The 22915-nt window shown below is 40.1% G+C and overlaps 1 protein-coding gene across 1 annotated transcript; it reads right to left on the bottom strand.

The window, feature by feature from the left end:
* Positions 1–1317: 1317 nt before the first annotated feature.
* Positions 1318–22084, bottom strand: slc6a5 (solute carrier family 6 member 5). Its single transcript, XM_077519409.1, has 16 exons — positions 21882–22084; positions 20778–21221; positions 20094–20244; positions 19485–19616; positions 19213–19386; positions 16991–17141; positions 16509–16641; positions 14873–15007; positions 14675–14778; positions 14121–14245; positions 13879–13991; positions 11752–11883; positions 11578–11677; positions 9733–9833; positions 7328–7495; positions 1318–5631 (listed from the first exon to the last, which is right to left on the bottom strand). The coding sequence occupies exons 1-16, from the start codon at positions 21882–21884 to the stop codon at positions 5479–5481; spliced, it is 2319 nt and encodes a 772-aa protein (XP_077375535.1). The 5' UTR covers positions 21885–22084; the 3' UTR covers positions 1318–5478.
* Between the last annotated feature and the right edge of the window lie 831 nt (positions 22085–22915).

Here is a 22915-nt window from a genome sequence, read left to right on the forward strand (position 1 = left end):
ATACGGTGGCACCGTAGGAATCTAACCACAAATTGTTTTACTTCTATTTTGGTTGTCACATTTATTTTTATTTTTTCAGTACTTGTGATGTCGTGCTGAAATGTCACAAATCATTTTACAGATTCTTCAGGTAGTTAGATTCATTTATATTCTGGCCACAAATTTAAAAAATAAAAATAAAGTTTCTGCAAATGTTCTTAGTTACAGAGTAAAGTTCCTGCGGCGTGAACGGGCCTATAAAGAAAACCAAGAACTGTGAACTTACATATAGTGATAAGGAGTGAACAGTGATAACACGACAAACCAAGTGTGGCACTTTATATCAGTTTGCTTGACTAGTTTGGACATAATCGATAGCTTTCCGAAATAGCAAGATCATTCGACAATTGTAGTGAGTGCTAAAAAAGTAATCTCAATTCTGTTTATGATTCAAGTACATAGTTCAATAATATGGGAGTTAACTATTGGTCTGGGAACACCCGTATTATTTAAAGGAGACGAAATCTAATCATCATCAGGCTGCAAACAGAAATCAGACTACTACAAATTGATGGGCTGCACATATCTACAGTGATTTTAATTTAACAGGTCAAAGACTAGATAACACTCGTTCCTGTATCATTGCTGACCCCTAGTGGTGACATTTTTTCCCCTTAATCTCGCACACACACGTTTACTCGTACTAAGGTTGCCATGGATATTAATGCCATGTAAGCAATATAAATTGTGGTGAATTATATGGCGAAAACAAAAGGCAAGGGAACTATTATACTGCAGTGTACATGAATACCAATGTGACAGTGCCAGTGGGGGGCGGCCATTTTGTCTTTTGCTGTCAACTGAAAATGACATCACTGTTCATCAGATAAAGACCAATCATAACTCAGTTTAGAAAACAGGTGAACCATGATTTGTCATTATTCAATTTATCCAGTCTAACTAAACTAAGCAATTTCAATACGTTATTATAGTATGAAAAGCACAGTTATTGGAATCGTTTTAACTATCCCGCCATAAAACTGGTTCAGATTTTATCAATTGAGGGGGCAGCATAAACTGCTGTAAAGTTGTTTGAGATAAAAATGCAAGCATTGGGCAACAGTGAAGCGTGAAAGCGGCACAAATACTTACTTGCCTGCGGGATTGTTGACACGTTTCATCTTTGTCTTTGATCAGGATTTCCCAGAACGTGTTGTTTTCATCCAGTCAAGACTTCAGATGTGAAGTTAGACGACAGCTCGAGATGAGGCCGGTCTTAATTCAAGTCGGCATTGTTCAAAACAAGCAAATAGGCAAGAAAGAAAATAACGTTTATTGATCATAAGGTATACATTTCATGGTATAATAGCGATATATTATTGGCAAAGATACTATTATCCAATTGCATTTTTATACATAAATACAAAATTGGAGGTAGGGCCTCAAAGATTGATGACAAGTGAAAATAAATGCATTTCACATATATATTTTATATTATATTCTTTTTATATCTTACACCAACTCTAAAACATATATCTTTATATTTTCATATATATCTACTCTAAAATTAAATGATGTCATGTTGGAGGCACATATCTATATCCATAGGCAGCTGTGCCTCACAGAGAACACACAGAAATGTATGACATTACTCAAGTAATTAGAAATTTAACCTATGCAGTCATAGGTCACACAGTAAAGTGCCAAACTGACACATAAAGACATAACAATAGGAATACCGATACCATATGAGACAGACAATAAGCTTTTCTGTGGTGATCTATTGGAAATACATACTATACTGTACTGTACTAGTAGAAGACATCTATAAGGCCAATGGTTACCTGAAGATGTTTTGTAACGTATTGGCAAACACCAAGATATACTGCATGGAACATGTATGGCAGTAGCTAAACCTCCTACACACAAATCACATGATCCTTTTTTTTTTTCTTCTTCTTTACATTTCTATTTTTTCTTCTTTGGTTACTGCCAAAAGTTGACTTGCAGGCAAAGTTATTTAAGTCATGAATGGGTTCAAATTATGATATACATTTTGTTTCTTCATCCTCTGACAACTTCTGTCTCATGTAAACAGAAAGTTCACGTATCATGCATATAGTCTACATACGGCGTGAGAAAGAAGTCACTATAAATGGAGACTGAGTTGAGCAACACAAACTGCACATGCAAGCTTTTTAGTGTCGTATGGATTTAGCGCTCTTTTTTTTTTGCCTCCCCTCGAAACAAAAGCAGAGGACGTGAAACACAAGGACACGGACATTATTGTTGCCCTTTGACCCATTATAATACAGCTTAGGGCACACAAAGGCTTTTAAATCTGCAGAGAGCATACAATCCACTACATCCCGAGATCAAGTTTTGTGGTTGGTTAAAGTTATCCTTAAACTCGTTTAGTTTAGAGCTTCAGGCTTTCAGGCATTTTGGGAAAGAGTACGGATATCCTGAACATCTTTGTTGTCCTACTAGGGTGACCAGATGTCCCGCCTTTTCACTTGTGTCACACTTCCAGCGGTTTTCGCCAGGCCCGTTGTTTTGTCACGATTTTTACATTTTCCGTCCATTTTACAAAGCCAATTGTTTGGGTCATATCTACTGTATGCCAATCACACCGTTGTCACAGTGATTCATATGACTCATTTATCTAACTAAACCCTAATCGCTAACAGGCATGTTTTCGTCATACCGGAACAAGAACCACATCCTGAATCCATGTTTGACGATCAGACCCAACGCAAGCTAAGCTTTTCTGGAGAAATTCTTCCAATGTTACAATGCGGGACCGGCGCAAGATCAACAGCAGTCAGATTCCCATATCTGCCGGGACGGAGCAAAAAAAGGTCTGATAATGGTGAGTGCATTGGCTTGTTTAGCGCTGTTGAACTGTCATCCAAGCTAGCCTTTAACATTAGCTTAAACAACCACTAGCGTTTTATAAAAAGTTCCCGTTGTCAATTATTTTCAGCAAAAGTGCAGTGTCCGCTTTTAATTTTTAAAATCTGGTCAGCCTAACTCCTACAATCCTACTGCCCTGCAAACATGATTGATAGTTGAGTACAATAAAAACTAACACTAAGGCAAACACGCGCACACAGGGGTACACACATCACATTTGAATGACTCAAGCTAAATACGCAAGCGCTCAAGCAAGCTATTGTCTAGTAAGCTAGCTATTTACCAGTTAGCTAGCTAGTTACCAATGTGTGCAATTTTCGGATTCACAATCTCAATAAAATATGTTCTAAATTCACACAAGTAGGCATGGCTTTGAGAATCAGGGACTTTCACATCTCTGAGCAACAGTTATTGCGATCCGCTGAAACCTGCTGAACACTCAACCACAACCTCTGAATTGCTTTCGCCCACAGGCTGGCAAGCTAGCCCACCATTTGGAACACTTCCTGTCATGTTGCATTTAAAGAGACTGCAAAGTGAGCCTTATCAGCTACATTTATATGGTACATTTACATAAACTCTGTATAGCTTATAATTTGTTCCCAGAAAAGGGAAACATGCCTACTTGCAATAATTTGCCAGTGGCCCAAACACGCACGGCAACCAGACTGGATTTTTACACGAGTCAACAGTGTGCTACAGTCACTGTGGCAGAAATGTTTTCATTGCTTTAGATCTGTATAAATATTGAGAAAACGCTCCCGTGAGGCTGTTCCACATAGCATAACAATGTTATTTTCTCACTGCAGTCAATCCCATCATCCCTCCAACTAGCAGAGTCATTTGATGGGAATTTTGAATACCTGAGACCCTGTTTTCAAGAGGACATACAGAGAAGCGAGAAGCATTCGTCTGAAATGGCAAAGAGGTCTCTGGAGCTATCTCATATAACAGACAAAAACATATCCAGGAAGTGAGAAGCCTTTTTCTGGCTTATCACCTAGCCACATGGAACAGCTGTGCCAAGCGTTGTGGGGCGTGACAACACACACAAAACCTACACTTTGTACGTCGCTATACAAAAACACGCACACATCCAATCTGTCGTGCTCGCTCGCTCTTCTGCTGAAAGCTACAGATATAGCATATTGTATATATATTTGTACTATATATATATATGTCAGTGGTTCTTAACCTGGATTCGATCGAACCCTAGGGGTTTGGCGAGTCCGTCTAAAGGGTTTGGAAGAAGTCAAGACACACACATGATTCGTGATGAACACCCGGCTTGTCTTATCTACGCTGCCGGGAGTTTGGTGCACTCAGTCGTCAAGTTATAGCTGTTGTGATGGTACGTTAGGTGATTTCTTTATTAGTGTACTATGTTCATACTTCATACTATACTGACAGTTTGTATTGTGTTCCACAGGGCTCAATACTGGGGCATTTGTTGTTTTCATTGCATCTGCTGATCCTCTTATCTTAAGATGAAGGATTCAGAGAATGTGCATTGGAAACTGGGGGGGTTTAGTACCTCCAACAAGGTTAAGAATCACTGATCAATATAGATAATAGATAGCTAGATATATCATCCTCTTTTGTGAGTGAGCCTATTAATGCAATGCATGTGATGTTTTCACAAATGGCTATTAAATTCACAACACATACAATAGCCTACTGCAATAAATACACTAAATGGACTGAATCAGGCTGAGTTGTAGAGCTTTAAAAAGGTTAAATGGCTTCTTTATCATTAACTAAAGGGCAGATTGGCATGACTTGGATATAGAGAGATAAGATAAATACAGTATGTTGTCATAGAGAGTCTCACAAAGAGTCCCCGGGGTCACCGATAAATATCGGCTAAAAACGGCGATCGCAATGGAGGCACAAATTCCTGATTTTCTAATCTCCACTTGCTATCACGCAAAGCAGCGGCTACTATGACTACACACTGCTGACATACTATAAGTCAAATTAAAGAACCGCATATTGTTGCTTTTGTAAATATTAAGGGGCAGCCGTGATATTTGTACTGCCAATATATTAACGTACGTGCTGACGGGGGGGGTCCTGGCCAAGATTTTCAAACCATCGTCTCTTGTCACTCATGAGGTTTTTTTTTGCCTGTGTGCTTGTGCAGAATTCATTATTTTTCCCCACATAAATATGGTTGCAAGCAGACACACACATACAGCCACGCATACACACACACACACGCACAAACCCACAGCCACAGACATATGACTCCATAGGGAGCAGCTAAGGTATCGCAGATTGCAGCTCTGTCCGTTAATGACAATAGGTCACAAAGAATCAGAGTCCCCACGAAGGTTGTGGTGAAATCAGTCGTCATCGTGAGTGGGGGGGCAATGATAGACTTATCAGCTGAGCACAAAAGCAGTAGCAGCTGTGGAGATGATTCCACCTGGGCGTTTCTCCTCCCTGAGAGAAGAGTGAGTAGGGAAGAAGAGAGGAAAGACAATGGAGAGGGTGATGAAACACAAAGCAGGGGAAAAAAGAAAAGGGTTCCTCTTTCTGACACCCCGGCCCAAGGTTAGAGCTCTCCAGAGGCTGCTGTTACTAAAAGGAACTGAGCTGGAAGTCCGTAGGGGGCAGTTTGAGACCGAGCGAGCTGGTTCCCAACGGGTCCATCATGTTCTTGTAACGTTCTCCGCGGTGCTTCATCAGGAAGGGACCCCAGTCGGGCTGAGGGGAACAAACCAGCTTCAGACGCTGCAGGGGGAGAAGACGAGAGTTTGCCCGCGTTATTCCTTCTCACAAAAGATGATGATGCTTGCTTGTGTTGGTGAGAACTTGTGTGCCTGATATAGGTTCAATTATGGAGAAAAATTGAGCCACTCTCAGGGGGGTTTCGTTGTTCCCCGCTCTCTGCAAATATTCACCACCACCATCCCTCCAAATAATATCTGCAGAAATTTACAAGTGGAGCCCTTACTGGCTTCTGTGAGACGCTGCACACCCCCACCCTCCGTGTCAGCCTCGTCCCTATTAGAGATGCAGCTCAGGCTTATTAGATGCACACGTTTTCCATTCTTCCCATTTAATAATAATAGAAGGAAAGGAGAACGTAAACTACAACGTGAGATGTGCAAAGGCAGCCGTTTTCCCATATGAAGAGAGATTTGCTCAAAATCATTCACACAAATATAGCCGTGACTTTCAAGTATATTTCAGCTCCATGAACATATCCTGGGAAACGGTCTTCTTCTACGCCAATGCAACAGACAAAGAGGTAGCAGTAGAAGAAGAACAAATTCCGTGTCACAGCAATACAAGCCTGAAGGAACCAAATTACGGTTGTATTGTTACCCGACTTGTGTTAGATAAACACAATAGATCAGATTTCCGTGTTTCAATTTCCAATTTTTCAAGGAAAAATGGGAGATTGTTCTGTTAAATGGAGTCAGCAACACTGCCCCTAGTGGATGGAGGAAGGGTGTCTGAAACCTGTATGTGCGATTGTTTTTCTGAAGGAACTTCTTTCTTTTAAAGATTCATTACAATGCTGTAAATCTAAAAAGGCTGTATGGCTTTATAATGACATGATGACCTTTTCGTTTGACCCCATTGATCTATGATGTGTTTATGTTGTCGGATTTCACTTTCCTGTTTTTGGTATCGCTCAGCTGTATGTTTCAATGTTTCTGTAAGCTTCATTTGTTGAGAAATAAATGTTAATTGAAAAAAAAAAAAAAACATGGAAAAAAAAATTATCTTGAAACTGCAACGCCGTAGCAAAAATAGTTGCGTGTGACCGCTGATCTACAAATGCATATTTAACAATTTATTGAATATTTACAAATGACAAGTCATGATAAATGCACACAACATTAAAATCAGGAAAATCGGACACATGTAAAATATATTTGTGTGAAAAACCTCTCCCCATATTCATCAACGTTTACGATACAACGGACATGCGCCGAATCCTATTCGTCAATGAAGGAGTTTAGGCGGGTGACCGCAGCCGACATCCACCGATGACTACTTTTGTCACCGAGGGTGGGCGGGCACACGGTGGCCAGCGATTAACATTTTTTTGCCCTGGGGGTAGTCTGCTTATAGCAGTAGAGAATCATAAATGAGAAATGACTCTCAACTGACCTACCTGTAAAGGTTACATAAAAAAGTAACAAAAAAAGTTGTTAAACGCTGTTGAATATATCTAAAACAGTATGTAAAATTAATGAAGGTTTTATGATGTAACAGTTACACCCTTGAAAAAGCTTTTCTAGTTACTGTAGAAACAGAGGTTGTGAGAGAAAATCTAATTACATATTCAACAGTAATTAAACGGGACCTTTAAACAAAAGAAAGTGTCTGCGAATACTCAGCTGGCAGCATGTTTTTCCCTGCTGATGAGGATCAGATTGCGGATTTTGCCAACAATGCCTGTCTCAATGATTACCTCAATTAAGGTGCCGGGAGCGAGGTACATCTTGATGACAAACATGATGGGAATCCAGATGACGGAACAGATAACCATTAGCCAGCCCAGCACCATCGACCAGGTGGGGTAGGTGTAGTTCTCATATGTCATAACACTCCACTGAGAAAGACTCAGAATCAAGATGCCCTGCATGGATCAACAAAAGGCACGTTTAGCTACAGACAGTAGCTTACCATTGCAGCTAAAATGAAAAGTGTCTTTAAAAAAAAAGAAAGAAAAAAGATTTCATACAAGTAACACATTACCGGCATCACTGTTTGTTGCAAGCTATCAAACAGTGCTGAGCTCCTTGAATTCTTGTGCCAGGAATAGACAAAGTCACCTCACAGCAATGTGAAAGACTGGTGGAACGCAAACCATGACGCATAAAGCTTTTTTTTTTTTTTTGTGCTTTGTTTTTAAACAGCATAAAGCTGTTATATCAATTCAGGGTTATTCCAAGTTTTGTAAGCAATGTTTAAAAGTTAATTAATCGGCTGATTATGGCTTTCTAACATCAGCCAAAATGAATCAACCATTAACTGATATTTACTGATTGTTTTAACTATTAGGCTCCTAAGTCCCACATATGTTATTGTGATTTATATTCTCCACACTTTTTTGCCGCGTAACAACTCCCACATAATACTTCCGATTTTCATTGTTCCGATTTCAACTAGCTTCAAAAATTCACGCCTCTCGGGGTAGATATCGTCTAATTCCACATTACTTGCAGTATTTGCACAATTTAACATTTAATATAAATTTTTGTCCATTCATTTTGAATAGGACAGACATTGAACTTTTTCTAAGTATCACTTTCCACGCCCACTCCCATACATATTCTTTATAATGTCATAATTGATCTCTCAATTTACTTCACAAGTATTCTACATGCATTCAAATATTAGCATTCAGCTATTAGCATTCAGCTTTCATCATTCCCACGCAATTTCTAAATAAATTGCACTTAGTCTAGTTATTTACAGCAGTTGTTTACAAATAAAGTGTGTCACTACACTAGCGTTCAGGTTCGCATTAGCATCAGCTAAAAGTATTCGAAAGAGATTCACATGACTGAGGGTCTTTATCTGAGGCTTTTACCGGACAATTGACTTTGGTCTGTGTTGTAATCTAAACAATCAGTCTTGTATATCTTTTTAATTTTACTTAATTTACAATTTAGCACACAGTGCTACATTACAAGACATGATGTCAAGATTTCTTCTTCATGAGTTTTCGTTTGTCATGACGTGGGTGCCACCCAGTGTTCAGATTGAAAAACTACAGTTGAATTAAATTAACTAAAGAAAAAGATGACAAACTTGTGTTGCCAAAACTGACTAAATGGTAGCAATTCCTTGATGTTACTTGAAGCACTGTTGTATTCAGTTTAATTCGTTTCACTTTACTCAACTCAACTTGACTGTATTCCTTGAAAATAAGTTGTACAACTATGTATTTTGATTGGGACTTTTCCCTTTGACTACATATTTGTGTTTCATTGTATTTAGTTATTTTTAGTATTGTGTATTGTAAATATGGATTATATGAACAACGCTATGCTCGATATACTATAGAAACAAGGACAGATGACATAAAAATATGTGATAAAGAATGGGCAATGAAGAACACAATAGCTATAAACAGCACATTCGACTGGAATTGAGGAAGTTGGGGAAATGGGCAGTAAGAACAAAGACAGAAATAAATTAGTGTGAATCGATGAGCTCCCCAAGAAAACGGGATCTCTCATGGGAACTGCATGACGACCAGCCAGCCGACTGTGGCGCCATTTGTCATCGTCAGCGCTGCTTTGGTGCTACAGCGATTTTCAGCACAATTACTAATACATATTCTGTCTGGGGGCCAACATTGAAAGGAAGGCAAGCTGTGCGTTGGACACAATCTGCCAGGTAGCATGCAATTGCACATTTTACATATAGTTTTTAAAATGACATTTTCCCCACTCAGGTGAAATGGAGCTTGTACTCAAATTCATTAATAGTACACAATTAATTAAACAGGAAAATATTGGCTAGTTTCTAGCTTAGTCGTGACCTTGAAAAGCCCAAGTGGAACAACATGGGCAAATAAATGGATGGATTCAGGCTAGCTTATATGAAAGTGCTGCAAAATTAGCATTTTGACAAATTGAAAAAATAACCGTGTGGCCATTTTAAACAAAAACATAAAAATACCGGACACCACAGTGATGTCACTTTACTTTAAACCTGCTGTCAAAAACTATTTAGACTTTGTGACAGGATAGGAATTGTAAAAGGAGTCATTTTGCATTTTGGCGTTACAGGGAAATTGGAACTTGAAAGGCAATAAAATTGACACTTTTAAGCTGTGTGTGTGCGCGTGTGTGTGCGCTTCACCGTCAGAATGGTTGGTGTCACAAAGGCCCAGCAAAGTCTCCAGAAGCGATTGGGCTGGAAACCAATCATCATTTCAATATCCTCGCAAAACCTTTGCAGCCCTGCATAGGGAGGAAAATGAATAAATGAAATAAGAGTAGAAATTGCATGAAGTCACCAAACCGGGGTTTAAAAGGTCTCTCAAACAAAACGACAAATTCCAAGCCAGGGAGTATCATCATTGCCTGGCTTCCCTGAGAAGGAGGATGGCGCAGGTGGCTTCATTCCTCATTCCTGTCTGACAAATGACGCTGAGTGGCATAAAGAGGCAATCGATGTGACATCAGGCTATCTGATGGCCAGGAAAAGTGCAGGTGAACAGTTTCATATGCTCTGTGAGGTATTGGCTTTACAACAGAGACATCTAGCGGCCAAGATTAGAATAACATACATTCCACAAGAATCAGGACCAGCCAAGTGCTGATTTTGAATAAACATTTAGTTGTACTTTTTTTAACTAGAGCCTTAGCTGAAACGCTACAAGACCAAGATGTACACACAAACAGAACATACATACTTTTGCTCTCTCTGGGTCAAAGGGAACATCGTCAGATATCTCTTAATTATTATCCTGAGCAGTTAACCTGTGGTATGGTCTAAGTGTGCTAATGACGAGAACAAAACAATCAACAACTCTGTCAACTTGAATTGAGAGAGATGGGAAACAGGTTTTAAGAAGAAAGACAGAAATCTATTTGTGTAAATCAAAGCGTGACAACTGGCCAGCCAACTGCGGCTCCTTTGTCATTGTCAGCCCTACTTTGGTGGTATATTTTCCCCTAGAGATGTGCTTAAAAAAAACAACAACAAAAATAACGGGCCAACAATGTTAAACCTGTTCAATATTTATAATCACAAAGCCTTGTACATAGTCAACACAAAGCTGGGGCAAGGCACGGACTGTGTGATAATGGCTTAATAGAGGTGTAAATCGCCCTAACCCTAATTGACAAAATAATAATAATAATAATAATAAGAAGAAGAAGAACAATTAGTCAACCTCAACTTTGTGGAAATTCACTTTGTTCTTGGAACGTATCATTAACAAAAAGTGAAGGAACACTAACTAAAACTAAAATGAAAAGACTTACAAAAATTAAAAAGAAAATGCTTTAAAAAAAAAAAAAAAAACTAACTGAAGCTATGTTTTACATTTATAAAACTAACTGTAATGTTTTTTGTTTTTGGCAATAAAGAGTACAGTATTTTGGGTTGACTAACAACTGTACTTGTATTTGAATTGTGGATGGTTGTTTAAAAAAAAAAAAAAAAGTAGAACTTTTACTACACACTACTTACTGTCATGTTCTTGCACGCAAGAAATGCAAGGAAAAAAAAAAAAAAAAAAAAAAAACTAATACTAAAACTAATCAAAACTAAACACTCAGCATTTTTTTTTTTTTTTTTTGAAAAAGCAACAAAACAGCTCTGAAAACTAATGGAACTAAAAAAAAATTAAAAATCCAAAACTATTATGATCCTGTATCAAATATACCACACAATATGAACAATAACTTCACTAATATTTTCTCAGTTAGGAGTGAGGTCTGACATTTATGACTAAAATGTTAAACATACCCCCACCTCAGCATATACTGCCAAATAAAACCGTTAGCTCCAAGAAAGAAAAGACTGAAAATGTGCAGCGTGGTTAGCGCTGAGATCGCCCCCCTCAACTTGCACACAATGTCAACTTTACTCACTTTTATTCAACCCAATCGTGACCTTTAAAAGACATGACCTTTCACGATGCCAGGAAATGTGAGGAAAAACAAAAAGTTTCAGTGCGAGACTTGCTGTACTCACCATAGAGATAAGAAATCCCCACGAGCTCAAAGATGGCAATGATGACCAAAGAGTAGGAGGCCGCGTACGTGTCCACCAACTGCAGCATGTACATGCCATTCTATCACGCACACAAATACATTATTAACACCAAACTGTCTCATACGTACGACATGGATTTGAGGCGAATGATACCTCGGTGATCATAGGGAATCCCAGGATGAAGAAGCAGACGCAGCAGACCAACGTGAACACGGGCTTGTGCTTCCTCAAATATTTGGGGAACTCGTCCGACACAGACGTCACAATGGTCTCGATGGTGGCAAACTGAGGAAGGGAAGGGCCAAATATGTAAAGGCGAGGGTGACTTCTCAGTAAACACCTGCTGCATCATTGACATCTTGTGATGTATGTTCACCGTGTTCACATTTATCTGTTAAATGAACCCAAAAAAGAAATATTTACTTATCCCAATCTTGAGCAGGAACAGATTAAAAAAACAAATCAATGTGAAGCGTTTAGATTGCCACAGGGAAAGCCGGCAGGTGGATGCTGTCAAGAGTTGAAAATAATATTAAAAGTCTTGGCGCCCAGGGAGAAAAGAGGATGAATAGACAAACATGCAAATGACAGTTGTGGCTCTGTGCTCTACATGTGTTTTTAAAAAATAAATAAATAAATAAACCCTGTGGCACCAATCTATCCACCTCCTCTGGCCTCTCTCCTCCTGAGCTCCTAAAACTAATTTCCTGTCAACATCTAAAGTCGATTTGAGTCAAAAGCTTTCTCGGCTACCTCCGAGCCGCCGCCGTCTAAACAAAGAAACATCAATTGCTCTTCCTGTCGATTTGTGTGCTGCGGTGTCCTCTTCGCTTCTTTGCTCAACATGTGAAGGTGGTCGTGTTAGTGATTCAACAATGTGATGCAGATTAACTCTACGTGGCTGAAAACAACCAAAAAAGTTCAAATAATGTTTTTGTGTCTTCCCAAAACAAAAGGCCAACTTTAGTTTCTTTCAGCCCAATCACACAGACCCCCTCTTGCTATTTGGAGAACTGCAGAGCCCTTCATCCAAAATCTGTCCCAGTGGGTGGCTTCAATGGCCAATTATGTTAATTGAGTCAATGCGTGCGGCAGTAATCACGTTTCGGCTGCAAGATGATGACTGTTAAACATTCAGCTGGTAAAGACGCTGAGTTGAAAGCACATACACTCAAAACAAAACGATGACGTTTCTACATTTCGCCCTTTGTTCTGTCTGTTTTTGTTTTTTTTCACGCGCAAACTCTTCTTTGGCCCCATGTGAGCATGACTATCTGGTACAACTCAGATAGGCCCACTGCAGGCGGCCATCTTGCTCCTCCCATCTCGCGAGCAAACTACTGTTTAAACTATATGGTGGACGTGCAGATTAGACATATACAGCTCATAGGCAGTTCGGGGGTGTAGGGTTTGTGGCGGTTTGGTGATTATTTTTTTAACAAGTAAAATACAGCAATAACAATAATAATAATAACAATAAGTATGTCGGTATGTACGGCTTTGAAAACCCCCTTTTTTCTTTTATCGCTCAGTTCCTTAGCCCCCAATATTACAACGTAGATTTGGCAGAGGCATCTTTTGTTGAATTAGTTATAATTCTTTAATTTAAAAAAATATACAAGTTTCCTCCTGTAAGCATGACTAGGCCTAAGCATACAATTTATACTATATTTATTTACATGTATTTAAGGCACGATGTAAAATGACTGAAGTCCTCTTGTTTGTGTTTAACAAATTTAAAACATCATAAATTACGCTGTTTCTACGTAATTACTGTCTCAAATGTTCCCCAATTTCAATACTGTAAATGTATAGGATCGTATGCCGAGAAATTTTTCCTGGGAGGAGCAATATGGCGGCCTCTCGCGACTTGAAAAGTCTTGGCCTATCGGCTATCCAGTCATATATTCAGGTCGTGGATAGGCCAATAGATGGGTAGAATGACAGAATGATAGAACAATAGAATGAGAGAGATACAGCAAACCAATGAACGATCGATAGACAGAATGATAAACAGAACAACACAGAACGATAGAACAGCATAGATAGATAGATAGATAGATAGATAGATAGATAGATAGATAGATAGATAGATAGATAGATAGATAGATAGATAGATAGATAGATAGATAGATAGGCAAAAATTCAGGAGTCACTGCGTTACATATCAAAAAGCCTCAAATATGTTTTTTGGGGGAAATCTTGTCACCTCATCCATGTTATTATTAGCCAACTCAAGCACATACATGGAAATAAATATACGGGAGAGCTAACGGTTACCATGGTATCCAGGCCGAGAGTCAGGAGCATGAGAAAGAAGATGATAGCCCAGAATGGAGACAGGGGGAGTCTGGTCAGAGCCTCTGGATACACCACAAATGCTATGCCTGGACCTACATTCACACACACACATTTACAGTATGAAATTTCAAAATGAGTCTCCCCAAATTGTTGTCCAGATTTGTTGCAGTGAGTAGTGGCAGCCAAGTTGCTGCCATCACATGCTGGCTTGAGTTCCTTACCTTCATCTGCCACCTTATCAATCGGCACGTCCAACTCGTGTGCCATGAAACCGATGACAGAAAAGATGACGAAGCCAGCAAATATGCTGGTGGCACTGTTTGTACACGTCACGATGATGGTGTCCCTGCACGTCAAAGAAAAAAAAAAAGAGAGAGGAACACATCGTTCAACTTGGCATGGTTCTGTTTCTCTGTCAGAAAAAAAAATACAGTTAATAAAATCTATACTAATAAAAAAAAGGGGGTGGAATTAGAAATGTGAAAATACCACAAGCAAGTAAGAAGATACAAGAGCGCCCTCTAAAGGCAGAAAAGTAGCATGAACATCATCTGAACTTTTGACACGTGGTGTTTATATTTGGTTAAAAAAAATATGACAACAAAGATCAACACATGCACAACTCAGACACAAAAGACAAAAGTGAATCATCCTAACGCGGACATTTTTGCTTTTTCAATATTGTCAAAATGAAGGCTTGGGTCATCCTAACAAGTACATCGGTGACAGTTTGAAGTCATTTGCCAGAAGCATGGTTTACCTTTTGTGTGTTTACCTGTAGCAGTTATTGTGAAACTTATTGTAGGAGGAGAGCGTGATCAGGCCTCCCCAAGCAGCAGACAGAGAGAAAAAGATCTGAGTGGCCGCGTCTTTCCAAACCTAATGGACGAGACACTCCACATTAGGAGCAGGAAGAAGAATCAGACTTTGGAGGAATATGAAATATTTCATAAACTGAGTTTGTACACCCCACCTTTCCATCCATGAGTTTCTCCCACTTTGGTGTGATGAAGTAGAGGATGCCGTCAGCCGCCCCGGGGAGGGTCACACCTCGGATTAACAGGATCACCAGCACCACGTACGGAAACGTGGCTGTGAAATACACCACCTTTCAACAGAAGGCACAGAAAAAAAAAATCAAATACACTACAATACAGTATACTGTATGGCTGCAGCAAAATAAATAATACTCCTAGCATGATGTTTATTAAGAGTTCTGTCCTATTTCAGGGGAGCAAGGAAGTAGCATTAGCATTAACCTGCCAGATGGGGGCGCTCTGGTTTTCTTAGCTGAAAAATAAAAAACATGAGGAAGGGGGTTGGGGGGGTGGGGGGGGGGGGGGGGGGGGGTGGGGGGGGGGGGCTATTCCCAAACTATGCTCCTATAAGGGAGGGGGTAAAAAAAACAAAACTCAACACATATAGCGATCTAGAAAAATGCATAACAAATGACTCAAATGTTTACACACTTAACATTTCATTTTTGTGCAACTTGCTGTTCAGGCAAAATGGCAAAATTCAAAACCGTTGTTTGATAATCAGCAAATACATTTCCAGGTTTAATTAAAAGTGTCATTTAATTAAACATTTTTAACATCTTCATCCTGCTCGTAATTTGACATTATGACAAATTGATATGATGTTCCTCGACGGAAATGGCAACTGAGCTTAGCGTTACACTGTGATCAGTAGTTTGCAATCAAGATTAAAAGAGGCTGTATCACAAAGGCGAAGAAGTGAACATCCTGGTCATTTTTATCGATCAAACACCTGATGTGAATTTTGCTGTTCATCTCCTTAAGAGAACACTGGGTTGTGCAATAAGTATATAGAAAAAAGGTACACAGTGTTGTTAGCCTATAACTACATAGATAGCTATTGCATTTTAGGTTCATTCTGGAATTCCACCAGTTTATTTAGGGACTGCAAATCCTTAACTTTGAGTGAGTGTAGCATACACAGTAGAGTATACGTATATTGAATTTTGTTTGAAGGAATTAAAATCAGATCAAAAACATTTTATAAATTAAAACCATAAATGTGCTGAGAATGACAAGCTGTAACAAGCTAGGACAGTATTCATCATTTTGTCCACAAGAGGGCAGTATGCTACAAGACTGATTGTAGCAAGAGACTCCCATCTCCCGATTACAACCATACAACCCTTTAGATGAGTTTAAATGAGTAACTCATTTACCCAGCTCGCCATTTTTAAAACGGTGCCCCACTTTTTAGCCCATAAAATCAAATATATTGTATTATGAATTTTAAATATGATTATTTCTTTTGCTAGTTAGCTGGAAGAGACCATGTTTCTATTGTAATAAAGGGAATTGTGCGGAATCCATTTCAACTCAGGTTTAAGCTGCCAAATGTGTTCATTTTAACCTGTACAACCAAAGTTCCCATGGTATGTGTAGGTTCTTTGAGGAGAAAAATACAGGCAACTTTCATTTTAAGCTCACTGACTTGTGACGTGATTGAGGCGATGTGGGGATGTGTTTTTGTTTGTTTGTTTGATGCTTTTCTCTCAAAACAGTTCCTCTGAGGAAGCTTATGTTGTTGTTGTTGTTGTTTTTCTATCTGCAGTTAACAACAACAGCAGTTACCTTTCCCGACGTCTTGATTCCCTTGGCCAAAGAGGCGTAGACAATGACCCAGGCCAGAAACAGACAGCCTGCCAGAGGCCAGCGAATGTCTCCCGGATATTCAATGCCTTTGGAGATGTGCAGCACGTTGTACCTGCAGGTGGTGTCATCAAACAAGCAGCACACAACAACACTGCACTGTCAACACTGTTCACTCTTTGTTGCTATATGTTAGCATTGTTTTGTTAGAACAAAAACAGATACAAAATCAACCCGGCAGCCCCAACATTAGGTTTTGCTCCCATCACATAGCTAATTGAGGTAGCCAAAACATTAGGTACAAGTCTGCGTTCATAAAGGATACAAGAGAAAATAAATCTGGGCATCCAGTAGGACAGAAAAATGTGTGATATGTTCACAAGAGAGCCTAAAAAAAGGACGCAGGTGATAAAACATACATGTACGTAGATTATTTTTTCTCACCAGCTAGAAGCTTCACTCACTTGAAGTACTCCTCACTAGGGCTGACATACGTTTTTCCACCATCCATGGCCATGTTTAATAGTTTGCTCAAGTTTCCAACAGTGCTGGCAGACAGACAAAAAGAGGAGTTCTTGATCGTGGTGAAGTTCCTGTCCCGCAAGATGCAGGAGTCTGTTCAGAGAAGAAAGCAAATGTTTCAGTTTGATGAATAGGAAGGAAGATTAAGTAAATTACATCAGTGTTTCCCAAACTTGACTAGACTGTAAAAGGGTCACAAAAAGTACAAACCGCAATTCCAATTAAGTTTGGATGCTGTGTAAAATGTAATAAAAACAAACTTAAATGTTGAAAAGTGTGCTGTGGTCTGACGAGTCCACATTGCAAATTGTTTGTGGAAATCATGGACAATCAGGACTGTTTTCAAGGCAAAGTTCAAAAGCCAGCATTGAATGGTTATAGGAGTGTGTTGGTGCCCATGACATTGCTAAGTTGCACATCCGAGAAGACAAAATTAACACTGAAAACTACATACAGGTTTTCAAGCAACATAAGTTGTCGTCCGAGAAATGTCTTTTTCAGTTAAGTCCCTTCTTATATTAGCAAGACAATGCCAAGCGACATACTTTTACTCCCGTTTGTAAACAGTAACTGTCTGACAGATCGGGGTGACCGCTATGTTTGTGACATTTTTTGCTTCACCACCAAAAATAAACAGAGGCCACACCATGTGATATGGTTCAAAAAGTGGGTTCATGAAATGAAATAAATTACTAGAATTATTATCATTATTTCTTATTATTTATTAGTAGTATTGATTAACTAAAATAAAGTGAAGTTCTATATCAAATGACTCGTCCAAGGCTGTTGAAGACATTTTGCAAATTTTTTTGTTCGGTTAAAACTTGCAGCCCATGTAACGCTGGTTGTGGCTCATGAGTCAGACAAATACAGTACTGTACTTCCATTAATATGCTAACTTTTTGACCTAATGAAACGTTAAATAGAACCTGAGTACAGAGTTTGGCACCTACACTAGCATTCAAATCTTCTCTGGTCTTCAGCTTTCGTGCTTACATCACATGTCGCCTGAGTTAAACAATCAGCTAACGTTTCTTCTTCCACCTCAGAGAAAACTTACGCTGTGAAGATCATACATTGGCAAAAAAAAAAACATCATTTGTCCCTGTCATTATACATCTGTTTCCATCTTTGACAATCATCATATGATCAGGGAGCCTAGGGAGGAAGTACTTAAATACTGAATTGACCACATGACTCCTATCTTTACCCTGGTTGGTGGAATTGGCGGCGTCTCAACTCTTGCCATGTCACAACCATACCGTCTCCTCCATGTGTACTTTCTACTCGAATTTGAGACAAATTGCCTTCCAGAGATGACGAAATGGCTTAAAAATGTAAATAGAAGTTAAGGCTGAGAAACAGGAACAGCAGCAACACGGAGGAACACGAAACAGGAGCATCAACGACGACATAACAGACAACAAAACTTTTACGTTTACGATGGGGAAAAAAAACAGAAGTAAAAAATTAAATTAGATACGGCCTTGTCATAATAATTAATCTTTTAGAAAGACGTTCTAATCATAAAGGACAGATAAGCACAATGTTTTCATGTTTAGAATCCCAAATTTTGGAGAAAGGGTGCCAGAGCATGTAGTTCTTCTAACAGCCAGTAGGGGTCAGTGCTGCGCGCACTGCAGCACTGCAGCACCAGCTCAGTACAGTAAATATGTCAAGCAAGCAGTTTTTTTGTGCTGAATTCACACAATCTCAAGAGACAAATATCACGAGTAATTCGTTAAATTTCGATACGAATTCGACGCCTAATGTTTTCAATCACGTGCCTTCACATTTTACCACAGCAAAAACATATTTCATGTTTTTGTTTGCATGCTTTTATTTAAGAAATAATGAAATTAGGAAAGCTCCGACTGCTGTTAGATTCACAAAACAAGTTAATGTGGTCTAGTAAAGTATAGAACAATACATTAATTATATCCATAGTATTTGGTGACAATGAGGTTGTCTGTGCATTTAATCAAAACTATACCGAGAAGTAAAAGTACATGCTATTGAGGTGTTGAATGGAAACCACTGCACAGGTCAGGATCCATTTTCTGCAGGACACCTCAACTGAGAATCGTGACGCATTGCGCATTGTGCACTGTGTGTATGTGCGTGCGCGTGGATGTGTGCAGTGGATCGCGTGTGTGTGTCTTACCTAATAGCAGCATGTCTTTGTCCTTACAATCCACCGTGTTCCACGCATTCCTACAGTTAGCCCATGGCAGTGAGCCCTTCAACGAAGCGAACAGGTAGTACAGTGTCCAGCACATAATAATATTATAGTATATGGCTATCAAGACAGATATTATCAACATGGCAATCCCGCAACCTAAAATAAATAAATGAGACGAAATATATCAATTACTCTTAAGGAAAGTTGGAGACTTTAGTGAAAGGCGTTCCAGTTGGTTGCAAGGGCCAGTGTACCTTGGAGGGCCGGGATGCACTTCCACACCGACACGGGGCCCTGGCTGGCAAACTGGCCCAGGGACACTTCCAGCAAAAAGATGGGGATGCCGGCGATCCCCAACATTGTCAGGTAAGGGATCAAAAATGCACCTGGAACGGACATACGGACGGACAGAGGCTGCAGAAAATTGCAATAATAATAATAATAATAATAATAATAATAATAAAGGCCACAAAATGATATTCAGATAGCTGCACAAGGTACCGAAAATTACAAATATTAATAAAAAACAACAACAATACTACCAGTATTATTGTTATTAATGATAATAGTTTGCAAAGGAATATTTATACAATTTCAAATGTTTGGAAATTTAATGCAGAGTGCTGTTATTTTCAACACATTTGTTTATGGTTAAATAAAACAGGTCCCACAAAATCAAGTGCAGCATATGTATAACAAAAAATATAATAGAAACATTAGTATCATTATTATGTATTTTTTAACAAAACATTTGTGCAGTTTTGGGCCTGTGTAGATTTATGAATAAAACTCAAGTTTCGTTTTGAGGTGGGGGTGGGGGAAAGCATGCACGGTGCAGTTTTATTATATAGTGTCAAACTTACCTCCACCGTTCTGGAAAGCAAGATAAGGAAACCTCCACACGTTCCCCAGTCCCACAGCATATCCAACCATGGAGAGAATAAAATCCAGTTTATTGGACCAGTTTCCCCTGGCCTTGTTCTCATCCCCTCCTTCATCGTCATCGCCCTCAGCCTGACAGGAGAAAACGACGAGATAATTTTCAAAATTATCTTAATTGGGAGGGGAAATTCCCAGGGGCCCAATATTCGGAGAGCTTTTTTTTTTTCTTTTTTTTTCTTTTTTAACGAATCTGCGGTTTGTTTTAGTCTACAAATATCAATACAGAACTATCAAAACACAAAAAACATAAATACTTTCATGTTAATCACTAAATATGCCAAGACAGGAGGAGGAGGAGGAGAATCCAATTAAAACCGCATTAGTGGGGGGAAAGAAATCTAAATATCGCGAGATCATCAATTGCTTCACAAAAAAATAAAAATAAAACGTCTTGCTTATGACACACCACCGGAATGCAAACAAACATTCTGCAGTCACATTTTCCAAAAGTCTGCCAAGAAGATTAAAACTCGTATAGTTATTTCGTTGAATATAAGCCTGTATTTGATGTTTACAAGTTATAATCACATTAAGAAAAAAAAATTCAAATATCTCAATCTGCACAAAGCATGCAAGCGTCAAGCGGTTCTTTTCGCACAACTTACTCGTGTGAGGGATCCGGCTTGAACAGACATGTTGCCATCTACGCCCAGCACGACGGTGGTCTGACTCAAAGGCTTCCAATTGGAAGCGGTGTTGTTCTGCTCGGCGTACTGCGCCCCATCCCCGCACGACGAAATCGGCGGATCCTTCCCACCAAAGGCCGAATTCATGGCCGTCACCGGCGCCGGCGCCGGGACGCCAGGTGCGTTGTTTTTGAACGTCCCGTATGCTTTATTGGCGTCCGGTATATTTTCCGTGGGACAAAAAGTTTGGCTCTCGTTGCACGGAGGCGGCGGCTGGGGCGCCGGGTGCAGATTGTGCTGAGGAGTGGCCGGCTGGAGGGGGGTGAGTTCGGGTTTGTTGGCTGTAAATCCCGCAGTTCCGTCCGGCTGCTGCGTGGGGATGTGGGCCACCGGTTGTTTCGTGGCCATGTTTCTCTGCTCGTCCTGGAACACGGAAGTCAGGGATGATCACGATAAAGTGGGGCACAAGTGTAAAGACTGTTTTGGGGTGGAAACGGTGAGAAAAGTGCCTTTTCCGCCACGTTTTGGGGTCGCATTCTCTACTCACAGCTCACGGTGTGCACCGGCTGCGCGTTAGTGGGAGGGGGTTGCTTTGCTATACCCCCTCTTCTGTCGTTCTGCAGGATTCTTTAATTTTACGGCCCATTTCCCCCTCATGTCATTCACCCACACACGCGCGCGCGCATCCAAGATTTTTTATTTATTTTTATGGGCAATAGACAAGCTGCTGCGGGTTGGCTCTCCCGGGCAAGCGTGCACGACCACCGGCATTACTGCGGGTTGACCCGGGGCGCACAATTATAAACGACTATGAAACCCTTGAGGGGGGAAATGAGGGTTGCAAACGCATGGACTAAAACTGTTGTAATTATTTGGGCCTTATCACTTAAACTAACAATGCCACTAAATTACGAATGATAAATCTGTGTGGAGTGAAGTCAAGTCTAAGTGCATGCTGCATTTCAGCACCACCGACAGCGCCAACAAAGAGCAAATAGTCCAACAGCGACGTGACAAAAGTGTTGAAAAAGAATTTGAAACAGCACGCAAGCAGGTGCAAATGGGGTGTTTGTAAACACTTACCATTCCGCGGAGTTCTCCGAACAGGCTCAAAGTGTTGCGGGTGCAAATGACGACGGAGTGGTGCGAGCGAGCTGACTTGCTCGTGTGCGCGCCCAAGCAGCGCGTGCACCGATTTTCTTGCTCGGGCTCCGTGCGTCAGTGCAGGGCAAGGTGCCCTTGGCGGGACAATTTCTTGATAATAGCACTTTGATAAATCATTTGGCCTCGTGGATTGGGATTTTTTTTTTTTTTTTTTTAAACGGACAGACACGCCGCGGTGAGAGGACAGGATGTGCGTGTACGCGCGTGGATTTGACGCGTTGGTGTTTACGCACGCTGTTACGTTACGTAGACGCCGGGCGCGTGCGTTTAAACACGTGTCACATGCACGCACATACGCGCACTCTACTATTTCGCTTTACACGTGCACGTACCCAGCATGTACGTGGCAATAGGGTTAAAAAATAAAAATAAAAAACTAACATATGGACGCTTTATGAGACAATTTATGTGAACGTTGGTCACATCAGATTAAATGGATTATAAATCTTCCAAAGCATACCAATGTTTTTTAAATATACACATAGAGCCCCCAACCCTCCATCTGTAAACGTTGGCCAACTTTGGGGGTCTCTATAAAGCTTGTGTCTTGCACAAAATGGGTGGGGTAGTTTCGTAAATCAATCTACTGAAAAGTGGAGCCTGCGCGTGAGGCTGTGACGAGGAAAAGTTAGATCCTTGAATGCTGCATTGCGCATGGACTCTCCATGGCTTCGTTTAAACGGAGGAAAATACTTTTTTTGAATCGCAAATCCTTGTCCCCCCCCCCCCCCCCCCCCAGGAAATTCGCCAATCGTCAAAAACGTTCCTCAACATTTGACTTACCTATTCATTCAATTTTAGCGCCTTGTGTCTCAGCTAAAATTCACTTGCACCCGCGTGCACCGTTGCCTAGCGACCACACGACGCTATTGTTGCAAATTAATGACGGGGAAAATAATTTTTTTTTTTTTTTTAAATCGACATAATCGTCCTTTAATCTACCCATATAATCA

Source organism: Festucalex cinctus, chromosome 4 (genome assembly GCF_051991245.1).
Source record: "Festucalex cinctus isolate MCC-2025b chromosome 4, RoL_Fcin_1.0, whole genome shotgun sequence".
Taxonomy (NCBI): Eukaryota; Metazoa; Chordata; class Actinopteri; order Syngnathiformes; family Syngnathidae; genus Festucalex; species Festucalex cinctus.